This window comes from Sinohyriopsis cumingii, unplaced genomic scaffold, assembly GCF_028554795.1.
Source record: "Sinohyriopsis cumingii isolate HCF-2022 unplaced genomic scaffold, ASM2855479v2 utg000127l, whole genome shotgun sequence".
NCBI classification, from domain to species: domain Eukaryota; kingdom Metazoa; phylum Mollusca; class Bivalvia; order Unionida; family Unionidae; genus Sinohyriopsis; species Sinohyriopsis cumingii.
Window position 1 is genome coordinate 1,078,733 of NW_028315871.1, and position 12,819 is coordinate 1,091,551.

At 35.5% G+C, this 12,819-nt stretch overlaps 1 protein-coding gene across 2 annotated transcripts in view; it reads right to left on the bottom strand.

Annotated features, from left to right (window-relative positions):
• Positions 1 to 12,819, bottom strand: part of LOC149774834 (neural cell adhesion molecule 2-like) — a 158,442-nt gene that overhangs the window by 61,754 nt on the left and 83,869 nt on the right. For both annotated transcript variants that reach the window (XM_089944699.1, XM_089944700.1), the window contains exon 6: positions 3,465 to 3,737. In XM_089944699.1, coding sequence (XP_089800825.1) covers positions 3,465 to 3,737 — 273 coding nt within the window. The remainder of the gene's footprint in view (positions 1 to 3,464; positions 3,738 to 12,819) is intronic.

A 12,819-nucleotide genomic window follows, 5' to 3' on the forward strand; every position in this document is an offset into this window, starting at 1 on the left:
AAATATAGTCCATGCAGCGAAATCAGCCCACTACACTACTAAGATGATGGAAAGTTTCAGCTGCAAAGAGCTCTTCGAGATTACTAACAAGCTAATGTTAAGGAACAAATCAACACCACTTCCAACTACCTTCTCTCCAGTCGACCTTCCGTACATGTTTGCAAATTTTTTCTGTGACAAAGTACAAACCGTTAGAGATAAGCTTGACACCACAATTTCAAATTGACTTATCATCACCATACAGATGGGATACAGAATTTGAGCAGCAACCATTAGCAGCATTTGAACATGTCTATATGGATTTCGTACGTACAATCATGATGAAGAGTGCACCAAAGTCATGTGAACTTGATCCAATTCCAACATCACTGCTGCTTGAGTGCTTAGATCCAGTATTGCCTTCACTAACTGATATTATTAATACCTCTCTCTCATCTGGGGAATTCCCATCATTTTTCAAAACTGCCATTGTAAAGCCTCTGCTGAAGAAACCAACACTAGACCATAATGATTAAAGAACTACCGCCCAGTTTCTAATCTCCCATTCATTTCAAAAATCTTAGAAAAGGTTGTTCTATCCCAGCTTGTATCTCATCTAAATTCAAACAGTCTTTTTAGCAATGTACAATCTGCATATCACCCTTGCCACAGTACTGAAACTACTCTTTTAAAAGTAGTTAATGACATTCTCTCTGCATTGGATAGCGGAAAGATTACAGTCCTCACCCTCCTTGATTTGTCTGAGCATTTGACACAATAGACCATGATATATTACTTCACCGTCTCCAGCATGTCTTTGGCATTCATGATACAGCCTTACTGTTGTTCGAGTCCTACTTGGTCAACATGACACAAATTGTATCTGCAAATGGAATACACACCAACCCAGTTGATCTATGTTGTGGTGTTCCACAGGGGTCTGTTCTTGGACCTGTTCTCTTCATTCTGTACACTCAGTCACTCTCAAGTGTCATAGATCATCATCCAGTGTCTCATCAATTGTACGCTCATGACATGCAAATATAAAAAACTAGTCACCCAACTGAAGTTGATGCTACCATCCAAGGTGTAGAGAGTTACATTTCTGATGTGAAATCATGGATGACTTGTAACAAGCTGCAGACGAATGATGATAAAACTGAGGCCATTCTGATCACAACACAAATACTTTCTCATTCACATCCATTACCTAAAAGAATAAATATCAGCAATGCCAACATTAAATTCACACAATCAGTACAAAACCTAGGTGTTACTCTGGACAGTACTCTCACATTGCACCAACATGTCATGAACATATGCAAGGCTGCATATCTTGAACTGAGACGCATCAGCTCAATTCGCAAATATCTTTCAGTTGATGCCACTAAAACACTTGTGTGTTCATTAGTACTTTCAAGACTGGACTATTGTAACTCAATTCTGTCTGGTTCATCTCTATATCTACTCCAGAAACTTCAAAAAGCTCAAAACACAGCTGCTTGGATCATGCTTTGAGTACCAAGATCAGAGCACACCTACCCGCTGTTCTGTATCCTATACTGGCTATCCATTCGATCCAGAATCAAACACAAAATTTGTTCTGTGTGCTACATTTCACTGTCAGACTCTAGTCCAACATACCTATCTGACCTCACTCATATGTACACACCAGCAAAATACTTACGCTCCTCTTCTGACAACCGTATACTCATTATTCCCAGTATGAAAACAAAGTCATATGGACAGCGTTCTTTTGCATACCAGGGCCCAGCAATGTGGAATGAATTGCCCACTGAACTTAGACACAAAGACATAGTGATCACATTCAAAAGGGCTCTCAAAACTCACTTATTTCAACAGCAAGAACAAACTTAAAGACCTAATAATGTTTCCTATCTGAAATATTCTTAGCATGTTATTTATTTTTTTAATGTTTTTCTAATTTCATGTTATTTGTTTTTGTAATAATATTATCATGTTTCTTATCTTATAGGTGTTGTCTAAAGTTGTAAAGTGCTTAAAGCTTCTAAAGATTAGGCGCTATACAAAGTTCTCATTATTATTATTATTTGTTGTTTTTGTTACTTAGATTAAGACCACAGAGTCATAACATCCACTAAGCTTTTTAATTCCACTGTATTTATTCTAAGTAATTTTTTTCTTCAGTTTTCAAAGACAAACTCCAAAATCTAGTACAATAATGATGTATATCCTAACAAAATAAATTTTGTGAGTATATTTTGATGAAGGCTCTAAAATCTTTTTTCCATATCAGTGTCATTGCAATATATGAGACAACTGTAGAAGTGTTCAGGAATATATCCAGTCATATTGCTATGGATATAATTTTAGGAATTTGTTTCCCCAAATCCTATTGTGTTTGGTGGAATTGGTAATTAAAAATTGCTTTTCATGCCAAACACCAAAACCTGACATATGCAGCAAATGTTTTAGTGAAATGCTTTGCCATAAAATATCCTTTATGGAAGACTAGCATATAACTTGTAAATAAGGCCAATAAGGTCATGTTGGAAGTTAATTTCATTGTATTCATCAAAGATTATTATCAGTTTATAAGAAGTTCTTCAGTAAAAAACAATCCATTAGGATATGACAATTTGTTCAGAATAAGTAGTAGCAGCACCATTTTCAAGATGATCACCAGATACTATTGTAATGAGCATCTGAAATAAATAGTCAACTGGTCAGTAAGAATAGCAATCATAAAAGTTTCAATATTTCTAAGTGAGCATGCTGGAGATTGTATCAGCACCATTTTAATCTAAGTTCAACCATATATCATAAGAAGTGATTTAGCAAAAGCTCCATGACTGTCCATACAGGAAGAATAACAATAAGAAAATCTGCAGCGTAACTAGCATGGTGACCATGTTGGAAATCAAACATTTAGGATCAACCAGACCTCAATATGAAACTAAACTATGTTGACTTTTCTATAGGAGGAGTAATGATAACATATATCTGCAAACATATGCTGCATGCTTGGGTGAACATTAGACACAGATGGAAACAGCAAATTAGCTTGGAGCTATATTGACCCATAGACGAACAGATATAAAAATTAACTTAGAAAGCACATTAACAACAAATTCATATGCAGGTATATAGAAACACCCATACACAATTCAAGTAAACTTTTTTCTCTAAAGCTGCTTTTCCAGAAAGTAAATACATGTTTGTATGTATTAATTAGGCTTACAAGCTAATCAGTTCCTGATTTAGTTTTAATAGATATTGACTACTTTTAAAGTTATACCAAAGAAATGATATGAAAAATTAAATCATACTTTTCTCAACTTTTATTTTGACTTACAAATGAGGTATTGTGCCAGTCTTACTGTAGTTTGTGTTCTATTAACAGGATTAAAATTATTTAAGAACAAAGCTCTCCATCTCATCACTAGGCAGGTGGTATTAAACACATACAATACAACTTTCTGATGCTATACCACGTAACTTACAAAGAACATCAATGAAAAGTCCCTTGAAGTCTGACCCTGTCTGTGGAATACCAGTAGTGGGAACCATGTTGTTTGTAGCTGTACATGTATGAGTAACTGCCTTATCCCTGGATATAGCAGAGTAGTATAGTCTGGACCTGTTTACTTTGTCCTCACCTGCAGGATTCCATGTCAACTGGGGTAATGGGTTTCCATCTGTACTACACACCACCACCAGTGGTTGACCTTCTATCACTTCTTCTGGCAATGCAAAGGGGTTCACAATTGGTGAATCTGGACAAAATAAATACATGGCAGCCATAGGAGTATGATAACATCAATAGAAGAATAGAAACAATTTAGAAGAAAAAACCTTGACAAGATATAACACTTTTTTCTTCTTTCATTCTCTGATTATTTTGATCAGCAATCCATTTTTGGGCTAATTAGAATTTCAACATTTGTACACTGTAATTATACACCAACTTATCTTTATAGTATACCCTGATAATTTGTGAATCCACTTATGTTGCTGACACAGGTGTTGACTCCATTGTTTTCTTACAGAACAGGCAAAAACAAGTTCCTATTTATTTAACATTTAAAAGTATCTGATCAAAATTAGTAAAATGAAAGCTGCATAGAGAATCATCAAACTCTCAAGGTGATACCTGCTAGGTCTTTTGTGAGAACCTAACTAAGTAAACAGCAGGATTTATTTACAAATGTTGAGAATTTAATTGTCCCTTGGCATTGTAACACAATCTTTTAACATAGTAATTGTCTCAGCCAATTACAATAAAGGAATAATGCCAGCAGTATGATCCTAGTGTAGGGTCAACGTAATTTCTTGTTAAATGTTTACATCATAAACAACTCCAAAGTTGTTCCCATTTATCTTATCTGTGGATTGTTCTTCAAACAGTGCAGTGATACATTGAAAAATAGTATTGCAAATTCTAATGAAAATGCATACATCTTTTCCCTTCTTGTTCTTCTTTTTGGTCAATATCTTTTTATAGTCTCGATGTTGTGTCCTGGGAAAATACAATTGCTGTGTGATGAATGTTTGCATTAGTACAAAATGATATAGGGCTGCACTGTCTTTGTTAAAGGCAATACATAATGTAGCTCAATGGAACTTATGCATGGTGTTACCCAATGGTCTACATTGAGCCCACTGCTCTCTCTGAGTATCTTAAATGACCTACCTCTCAAGCTGAGTCTATGGACTGAGCAAGCATACACAGACTTATTTGCAGATGTTGCTACTATAAATGCCCTCGATAACCTAGTTATCTCCCCTTCACATTAGGTATTTACTACATACAGTAGGTAATTAAGCTGCTGGACAAGAAGATAACTGCTATCATCACTAATGAATCTGTCTTGACCAAGTGTTTTGTAGGTAGTTATGTTCACCATAATGCAGTGCTGAGTGATTGCTAACCCTGTCACAGTGTGCAATTACTATGGGGAAAGGACTGGGCAAATAATATATATGTATACAGTGACTCAAAACAGAAAATTGCTCTCTCTCTCTCTCTCTCTCTCTCTCTCTCTCTCTCTCAGCAGCAGAGAGGGCAAACAGACCATAGAATTCCGACAAACAAATAAAACAAACAAAATAAAATCATCTGTAGAAAGGTCCAGATTTTCACAAATAAACGTTTCCTTGAGATGATTTTATTTTTTTGTTGAAACCAACCCCATCAATAAAACCATAGTTTGAAAAGGTAGCTGAAAAATAAAGTATTCTACGTGTTTATTTATTTTTTTGTTTAATTTCCACGGACGACCAACGTTGGTAGGCGCCCTCTCTGCTGCTATTAATTAAAAAATTGTTATATTAAAAATAATGGTACATCCAGAATCTCATACTGCAAGAATAGCACGAGAGAGACTAGAAGCAATTAAAAAATTTCTTCCCCATGGAGATTCATTTAGAAAAAATCTACAAGCGCAGCAAGAAGCACGAGTTGAATACAAAGAGGACGTTAAAAAACTGTTTAAGCCCGTCACTGCAACTACTAAGAAAGTTACAACAGTCATCAAAGAGGATCTTCTTCCGGTATCAAAACAAACAGCAGAACAAACCGAAAAAATAGCACGAAGAACTAAACAGACAAGAAAGATTTTACGAGATCTTCCACCTGGCATAGCCAGGGAAATGGCTGCGGCTCAACCTCCACCTGTTGGTCAGGAAATACTTGAAGAAATTGGAAAACTTCGTGCTGAAGTCACCGACGTGCAAAAGGAACATGCACCTGAACCCGAACTAGTAGAAAAAAATGTAGAATTGATTGCAAAATTTAAGGAAGGTGTTGTTGAAGAAATTAGAAATACTAATAAAGAACAATTACCCGAAGTAACATTAAATAGTATATTTAATAAATCTGATATTTTTAAACCTCGTCATGAAAAAGTAAGTGATGATAATATTATTAGATATATATATCGCATATATCACAACAAAAAACAGGCTAAAGGTCGAGAATATAAAATTATTGAAGAAGAAGTAAAAAGACTTTATAGAGGAAGACTGAAACAACTAGAACAAGAACAACTCTCCCAGTATCAACTTCCTCCACCTATGCGACAAATAGAACAACAACAATCTTCTCCACCTCTGCGACAAATAGAACAACAACAATCTTCTCCACCTCTGCGACAAACAGAACAACAACAGTCTTCTTCGTCGAAACTTAAAGAAAAGTATCTTAAAAAAGCAAGAAGATCCTTATCTAAGAAAGACACAGACACAACAGAAGAAGGAGCTACTGGCAGTGGTCTGGGAAATAATTTTATTTGTCCTGATAATATCATTAATGACGTATCACGGTTAGAAGTTCTCATAGGAGGAAAATGAGCTGGAAATAATTCACCAGAAATAATTAATGAAGCATCTGATATTTGTCGGCGATTATTTCAAGGTGGTATCATGGATATCGGCGTTTACCGAGAACTTATCGATGAACTTGTTGATGACTAGTTGTTAGATAAATAGCAAATTAAATAAGATGATCATACATTATAATCATCGTAAACCCGTGCAGGTCAGAGCTGTAAACTCATGATTACCAATCTAAAGAGCTACTTACGGAAATGGACTTGGTGATGTTATTCAGGGATTATTTACAAGGATAGCTCCAAAAGCAGTACCTGTTGCAAAACAATTATCGATGAAAGCTATCGATATTGTTCGTGATAAAGCTCCTAGTGCAATTGTCAATGTTGCTGGTAAGGTGTTCTCGGCGATCAAAGAAAGACTAGCACAATTATTGCGACGAAAACAACAACTGGTAAAATTACCAAGTACTGAGGTGATGCCAGCAGACGTAAGTAAAATAATAAATCAGGCTGCAAATCAAAAACTAGCGGCGATATCTGAAGAAGCAGAAAGAAATTTGATAGCAGATCAAAGACTCAGTGAACCAGCGAATAATATTTCAAGTTTGATATCAGGGAGTGGAATTTCCCGAACGCGATAATCAACATGTTAAACAAAAATAATTATAATAAAATGTTCAAGCGTGAATCAGACACAGCATTTGATATGGAGGCACTTGTCGTTAAAGATGAATCGGTACGTGATTATCAGTTTTACTCTTATGAAGCACGAATACCAGATCAATGTGGAAGAATTGAACTACAAGTTCATGATACAAGTAGATACTTTTTACCCGCTGAGGCTTTTCTTGAGGTAGAAGGTACAATTGTAAAAACGGATGATACTAATTATGCAAATGCAGTAAAAGTTGGTTTTGTCAACAATGGGATCATGGCACTGTTTGATAGCGCCACTTACATGATCGATGGAAAAAATATCGAATCAGTTCAGAAAGATGTCAACATTGCTACAACAATAAGAGGATTAGCAAGATATTCTGATGATTATACAAGATCAGCAGGTCCTACAATGATGTTTGTAAAAGATAATTCCACTCACCCTGAAAGCGATCCATATAATATAAGACGGCCAAGAAATTTTGCCAATAACGCTGATGCTGATGTGGGGCCAGTGGTTCATGGTTCTAGCAAAAATTTCAACTTGGGATTTGCAGCACGTAGAAATATGTTGCTAGGAGACAATAGAAGATTTTCATGTGCAATTCCACTATCGCATATTTTTGGATTTTGTAGAAATTTTAGAAAGGTTATTTTTGGAGCTAGACACACGGTTGTTCTTGTGCGAAAAGGTGATGATAACGATGCTCTGTGGAGACCTCTTGGTGATGCTGGTAAAGTAATATTATCGAAACTTTCACTGTGGATGCCGGTAATGACTCCAACGATCGCAGTAGAACAAAAATTAATTTCTTTCATGGACACTGGTGGTAAATCCTTGTTGTCATGGTTAACAACAAGCACAGACAGTATGCAAACTAACGTTAACGGTCAGTTTGCATGGCATATAGCATCACAACAGAGTGTTTCTGAACCGCGTCATATTTTTATTGCGTTTCAGGAAACTAACCGATTAAACTCACAAACTCACTCTCATATGATATTTGATAAACTAGGTGTCACAGATATTTCTTTGCGGATAAACGGACAACAAGAACCAACAGAAAATGTACAACTAAATTATAATCAAAATAGTATAGGACGTGTATATCATCAATTGATGTCATTCATGGGACGTGATCAAAATGTTGATACTGGATTGCAAATATCACAATATGATTTCAGAACTTTATATCCGATTTATTATTTTTCGTTGGAGCATCTTGATCTATCAAAACAATCTGTCATTGATATACATCTTAAAGCAACATTAAATACAGGTGGTGTTGATTATAGTGCAATCGCAGTGATACTTAGCGATAAAGCCATGTTACTTGAAGTTGGTAGTGGTCGAATGAGGGTCGTTGATGCACCAGTGGAAAATATTTAATCGTGTTATTTAGAAAAATATATTTTATATAAAAATGTCGTATGGTCATGTTAATGTTACTCTGACTCCTGGTCAGGTAAAAAAGCTTCAATCAAAAACCGCCAACAAATGTGGAACTAAAATATCACTAAAACGAGATCAGATTGGTGGTGGTCCAAACAAATTATCGTTGACAAATAATCAGATTAAACATTTCAATAAAGCCCTAGAATCAAAAACCGGAGTTCAATTTCATCTTTCTCCGAGTGCCATCAAAGACATGGTTAAAACTGGTGGTATATTTCCACTTCTTGCGGCTATTCCAGCGTTAATAGCTGCTGCTGCTCCAGCCGTAGCAAAAGCAGCCGCGTTAGGTGCTGTTGGAACAGCTGCTGGAATGGCTCTAAAGAAAGCAACAGGAAATGGATACAAAAAAAGGGACGCGGCCTAAGATTACCCGGATCTCGTTGGGGAAGAGGTCTAAGGCTTCCTCGTTAGACATTCCAGCATCAAATTTTGATTTACTTGATGTTGCTAAAAAATTAAAAATAAAAGCCTTTAGAGGTGTTTTTATGCGAGATCAATTACCAAAACAACCGAATAAACTTGAAACAGGTATTATTAATCTAGACTCGAATTCAGGACCCGCTACTCATTGGGTATCATACGCGGTTGATCCACGTGGAATTGTTTATTTTGATTCATACAGGTTAGCTCCACCCGTTGAATTTATCAAGTATGTCGCACCACTTCATGCGCAAGTTTGGTATTCAACGCTACCCACACAAACAATGACAGATCCGCCAATATGTGGCCGTGAAGTAATTAATGTACTTAACGCTATATAAAAATCATCCAAACCGCCACATAAAGTCGTGCATGATTATACAAGCAACCGATTCGTTGCGCGTAAAGTGTTTTAAACAGATCTTGGATCTCAAAATATAATGGTTGATATTTACGGAAGAAGATCCTCACGCGTTAAGAGAACATCCGGTGATGTTGATCTGTCGAAGTATGCGACTAAAGATGAACTTGCTGATATCATGAACCTGGCTGGAGTTGACCCAGATGAAGTTGTTATTTTTCAAGATCGATATGGTAAACTAAAAACGAACAATATCAGATGGAATGATATAGTTCGACGAGTACTCAGTGCAGTTACAGATAATATTCCTGTGTTTATTGACAGCGGCAAAATCAGGGATTCAAGCATATCATTTACAACCATCAGAGATGAAATTGCAAGAAGCGTTGCTAATCGCGTGAAAAACACCGGCGACACAATGATAGGTGAACTCAGCATGAACGGAAATAAAATAGTAGTTTTAAGAGATCCAACCTCCGGTGAAGATGCTGCAACAAAAAGGTATGTTGACATTAGCTATGGTACCATAGATAATAAATTATCCATGTTACGGGCTGAGTATGATGTTCACATAGGTACATTTTCAAGATTTCGCAGAAACCATCAAAAAACCGCTGAAGATTTTTTTGGTTCTCCGCAAACTGTTGTCATAAAACTTTCTGATATCAAAACCAACAATGACACGATCAAACAAACACAGCAAGATATCAAGACCAACATTGACATGATCGAACAAACACAGCAAAACATCGTAGCGGGGATTCCTGAGATCGTTAACAAAACCAGTTTGATTAAAATTCCAACCGGAATAACTCCCGGACATATCACAAACATCGTATACACAGTATCCTTTGGATTTGCAACATGGTCGCAGCAAAATAAAACTATCAAATATACCGCAACAGTCACTTGCGTGTACAGGCTGTCTGTGTTCAGCGCTGCAAAATTTGAAATATTTACAATGTTTCCATGGTGTCATTCAACGGATAGGTTTTCCAGGGTTGTATCTGTTATATTAAATAGCGGAAAAGAAGAAATATTTAGTTTGGAAGCAGCTGATAAGACATTAAACGCAACATCTTACTGGTGGTGTTTGGAATTTGTAGCTGAAACACCTCAATTGGTTACTGCATAAAAATATATGGACGGTGCACAATACAGGTACAATCAAGCGCGTGAATGGCAGGCAGCGTTGAAAGATCAAGTCGACCAATATACAGTAAAAGTAAAAAAATATCGACGACGATTAGTTATCGTCGACGTGATTGTTTATTCAGTATCCGCTGTTGTTGCTGGAACCGGTGTAATATTATCAGCGGTGACAATGATGGCACCAGTAGCCGTAACTATTTGTATTTCAGCAGCAACAACTATTGCAGGTGTGCTTAACATCATCGCAAAAAAAATATGTACTTGCACGAACGAAAAATTATCTGATTACATAATAAAATTACACACAGCGACGGTAGCATACTCGAAATTATCCTCGTTGTTATCAGCGAGTCTCAGTGATGGAATTATATCTGATTTCGAGTTTTCAATGATGACTAAAATATATCATGAAGGTATCGGTATTAAAGATACAAGTATTAATAATGACAGAATTACTCCAGCAGATCGTGACTAACACAACTCTGCCAAAGATAACAATGATCTCGGTAAGTTCATCTGATCCTGAATTTAGTATTAATTTTCCTACTGCAATTCCAGTAAAAGAAATAGCGTTAGCTCAATTACGGGTATATTACAGCTGGCCAAATATCAGATCAAAGTCATTTCATGGTACACCAGCAAATAATTCGCCTGTATTTGCTAACAAGAACAAACCAGATGGTACTCCTGACTGGATAGATGTTGGAATACCCACTGGTAGTTATGAGATTGAAGATATCAATGAGGAATTTCAACGTAGAATAAAATCAATAACCGGAAAAGAAGCAAAAATATCAATTAACGTTCATGAACCGATGCTGTCCTTGACGGTTGAAATACATTCTCCCGATTACGCTATTGATATTTATCAATCCACGATAAGATCTGTACTAGGTTGGCCGGATGTTCCCCCGGTGTATGAAGCACCACCAGAACCAAAATTAATTGAATTTCTCACAGACGATGCCAGGTTTATAACAACTCCAGAATACCGAAATTTGTTGTATCCATGGATTGACAAGGATAATTATTACATTTTGAAAGATGGTAAAAGATAGCCTATAACACCATTTTCTATCACTGATTTTGATGTGAAAACATCAACTAATATTGTTTATGAAAGAGATTTCAGATCAATATCTGACAGAATTAAAACTGAATAAACAACTACATTAACGACACTAGCACAGTTGTTTAAAAACTATATCCTGGAATATCCTAATGACGATCTAAGATATCACATCATTGCAACGATACAACATTTAAATCAAATTGTATTAGATCTTAAAGATTTTAATCAGACCATTATTGAGGTAATAAATGCTAATAATTAAATAGATACAGGAGAAAAAAAATAGTATCAAACAAGCACACATTGATCATTATAAAATAACTGAAGCAGATTTATTAAATTTTACACTACCAGAATTTGAAACTGGCGAATTGATAAGATCACTCAATGATCTTGTCGCAAAAAACTTTTCTGAAATACTAGCTGTATGGAGAAAAATAGCACCACCTCCAACTGTTTTAAGATATAACAATGATCTACATGGCGGCGGCAGACACGTATCTCCGGGAATCGTTAATATAACCAGCACTATCGTGGTCAATCTGGTTTGTGACGTAGTCGATGGTAGCTATCAAATAGATCTTGGAAAATCAAATCAGGCTCAACAGCGATATATTTTATGTACATTTACACCACAAGTTTCCCCTGGAAGTTTAATCGTGCAAGAACCAACTAATCCTGTGTATCTGCGGTGTCACAATAATATGTTAACACGAATAAATTTTAAGCTCACAGACCACCTTAATCGCTTAATTGACATACGTGGAGAAGAGCTTGTAATAAATCTGTATGTGAAATCTTAATTAATCAAGTAAATATTATATAATGTACCAGCACGTGAGGGTTTTTATACATGACAAAGAAGTACTTGAAAATGCCATCAGAACAGTGTTTTCACAAAACACAGAACAATTTAACGTTAATTTAGTTATTGATGAATATGGAAGTGAGGATTTCTTATTAACACAAGAACAGTTAGATGAGCTCCGTCAAAAACGTATTATCGAGATCATTTGCAGCAGAGATCAGATTCTAAATTATCCACACTCCTGTATTAAAGTCGATCAACTTAAAAAAATAATATTCCAGAATAAATAAAATAAGGAGTGGATTAAGAAATATTTTATTATATTTTATTTTATCAGAAATATTTTATTTTATTTTATTTTATCAGAAATATTTTATTTTATTTTATTTTATCAGAAATATTTTATTTTATTTTATTTTATCAGAAATATTTTATTTTTTCTGAATTTCAGTGAAAAATCAACAAATTTCGTGTTTTTGAGGGGTATTTTACCCATTTTGGGTGATTTTGTCCATTAGATCGTCGGGTAAAGTTGCCTGATTCTCTAATTGATTTTAATTGAATAAAATACCAAAACCAGTAAAAACCAATAAATCAGTA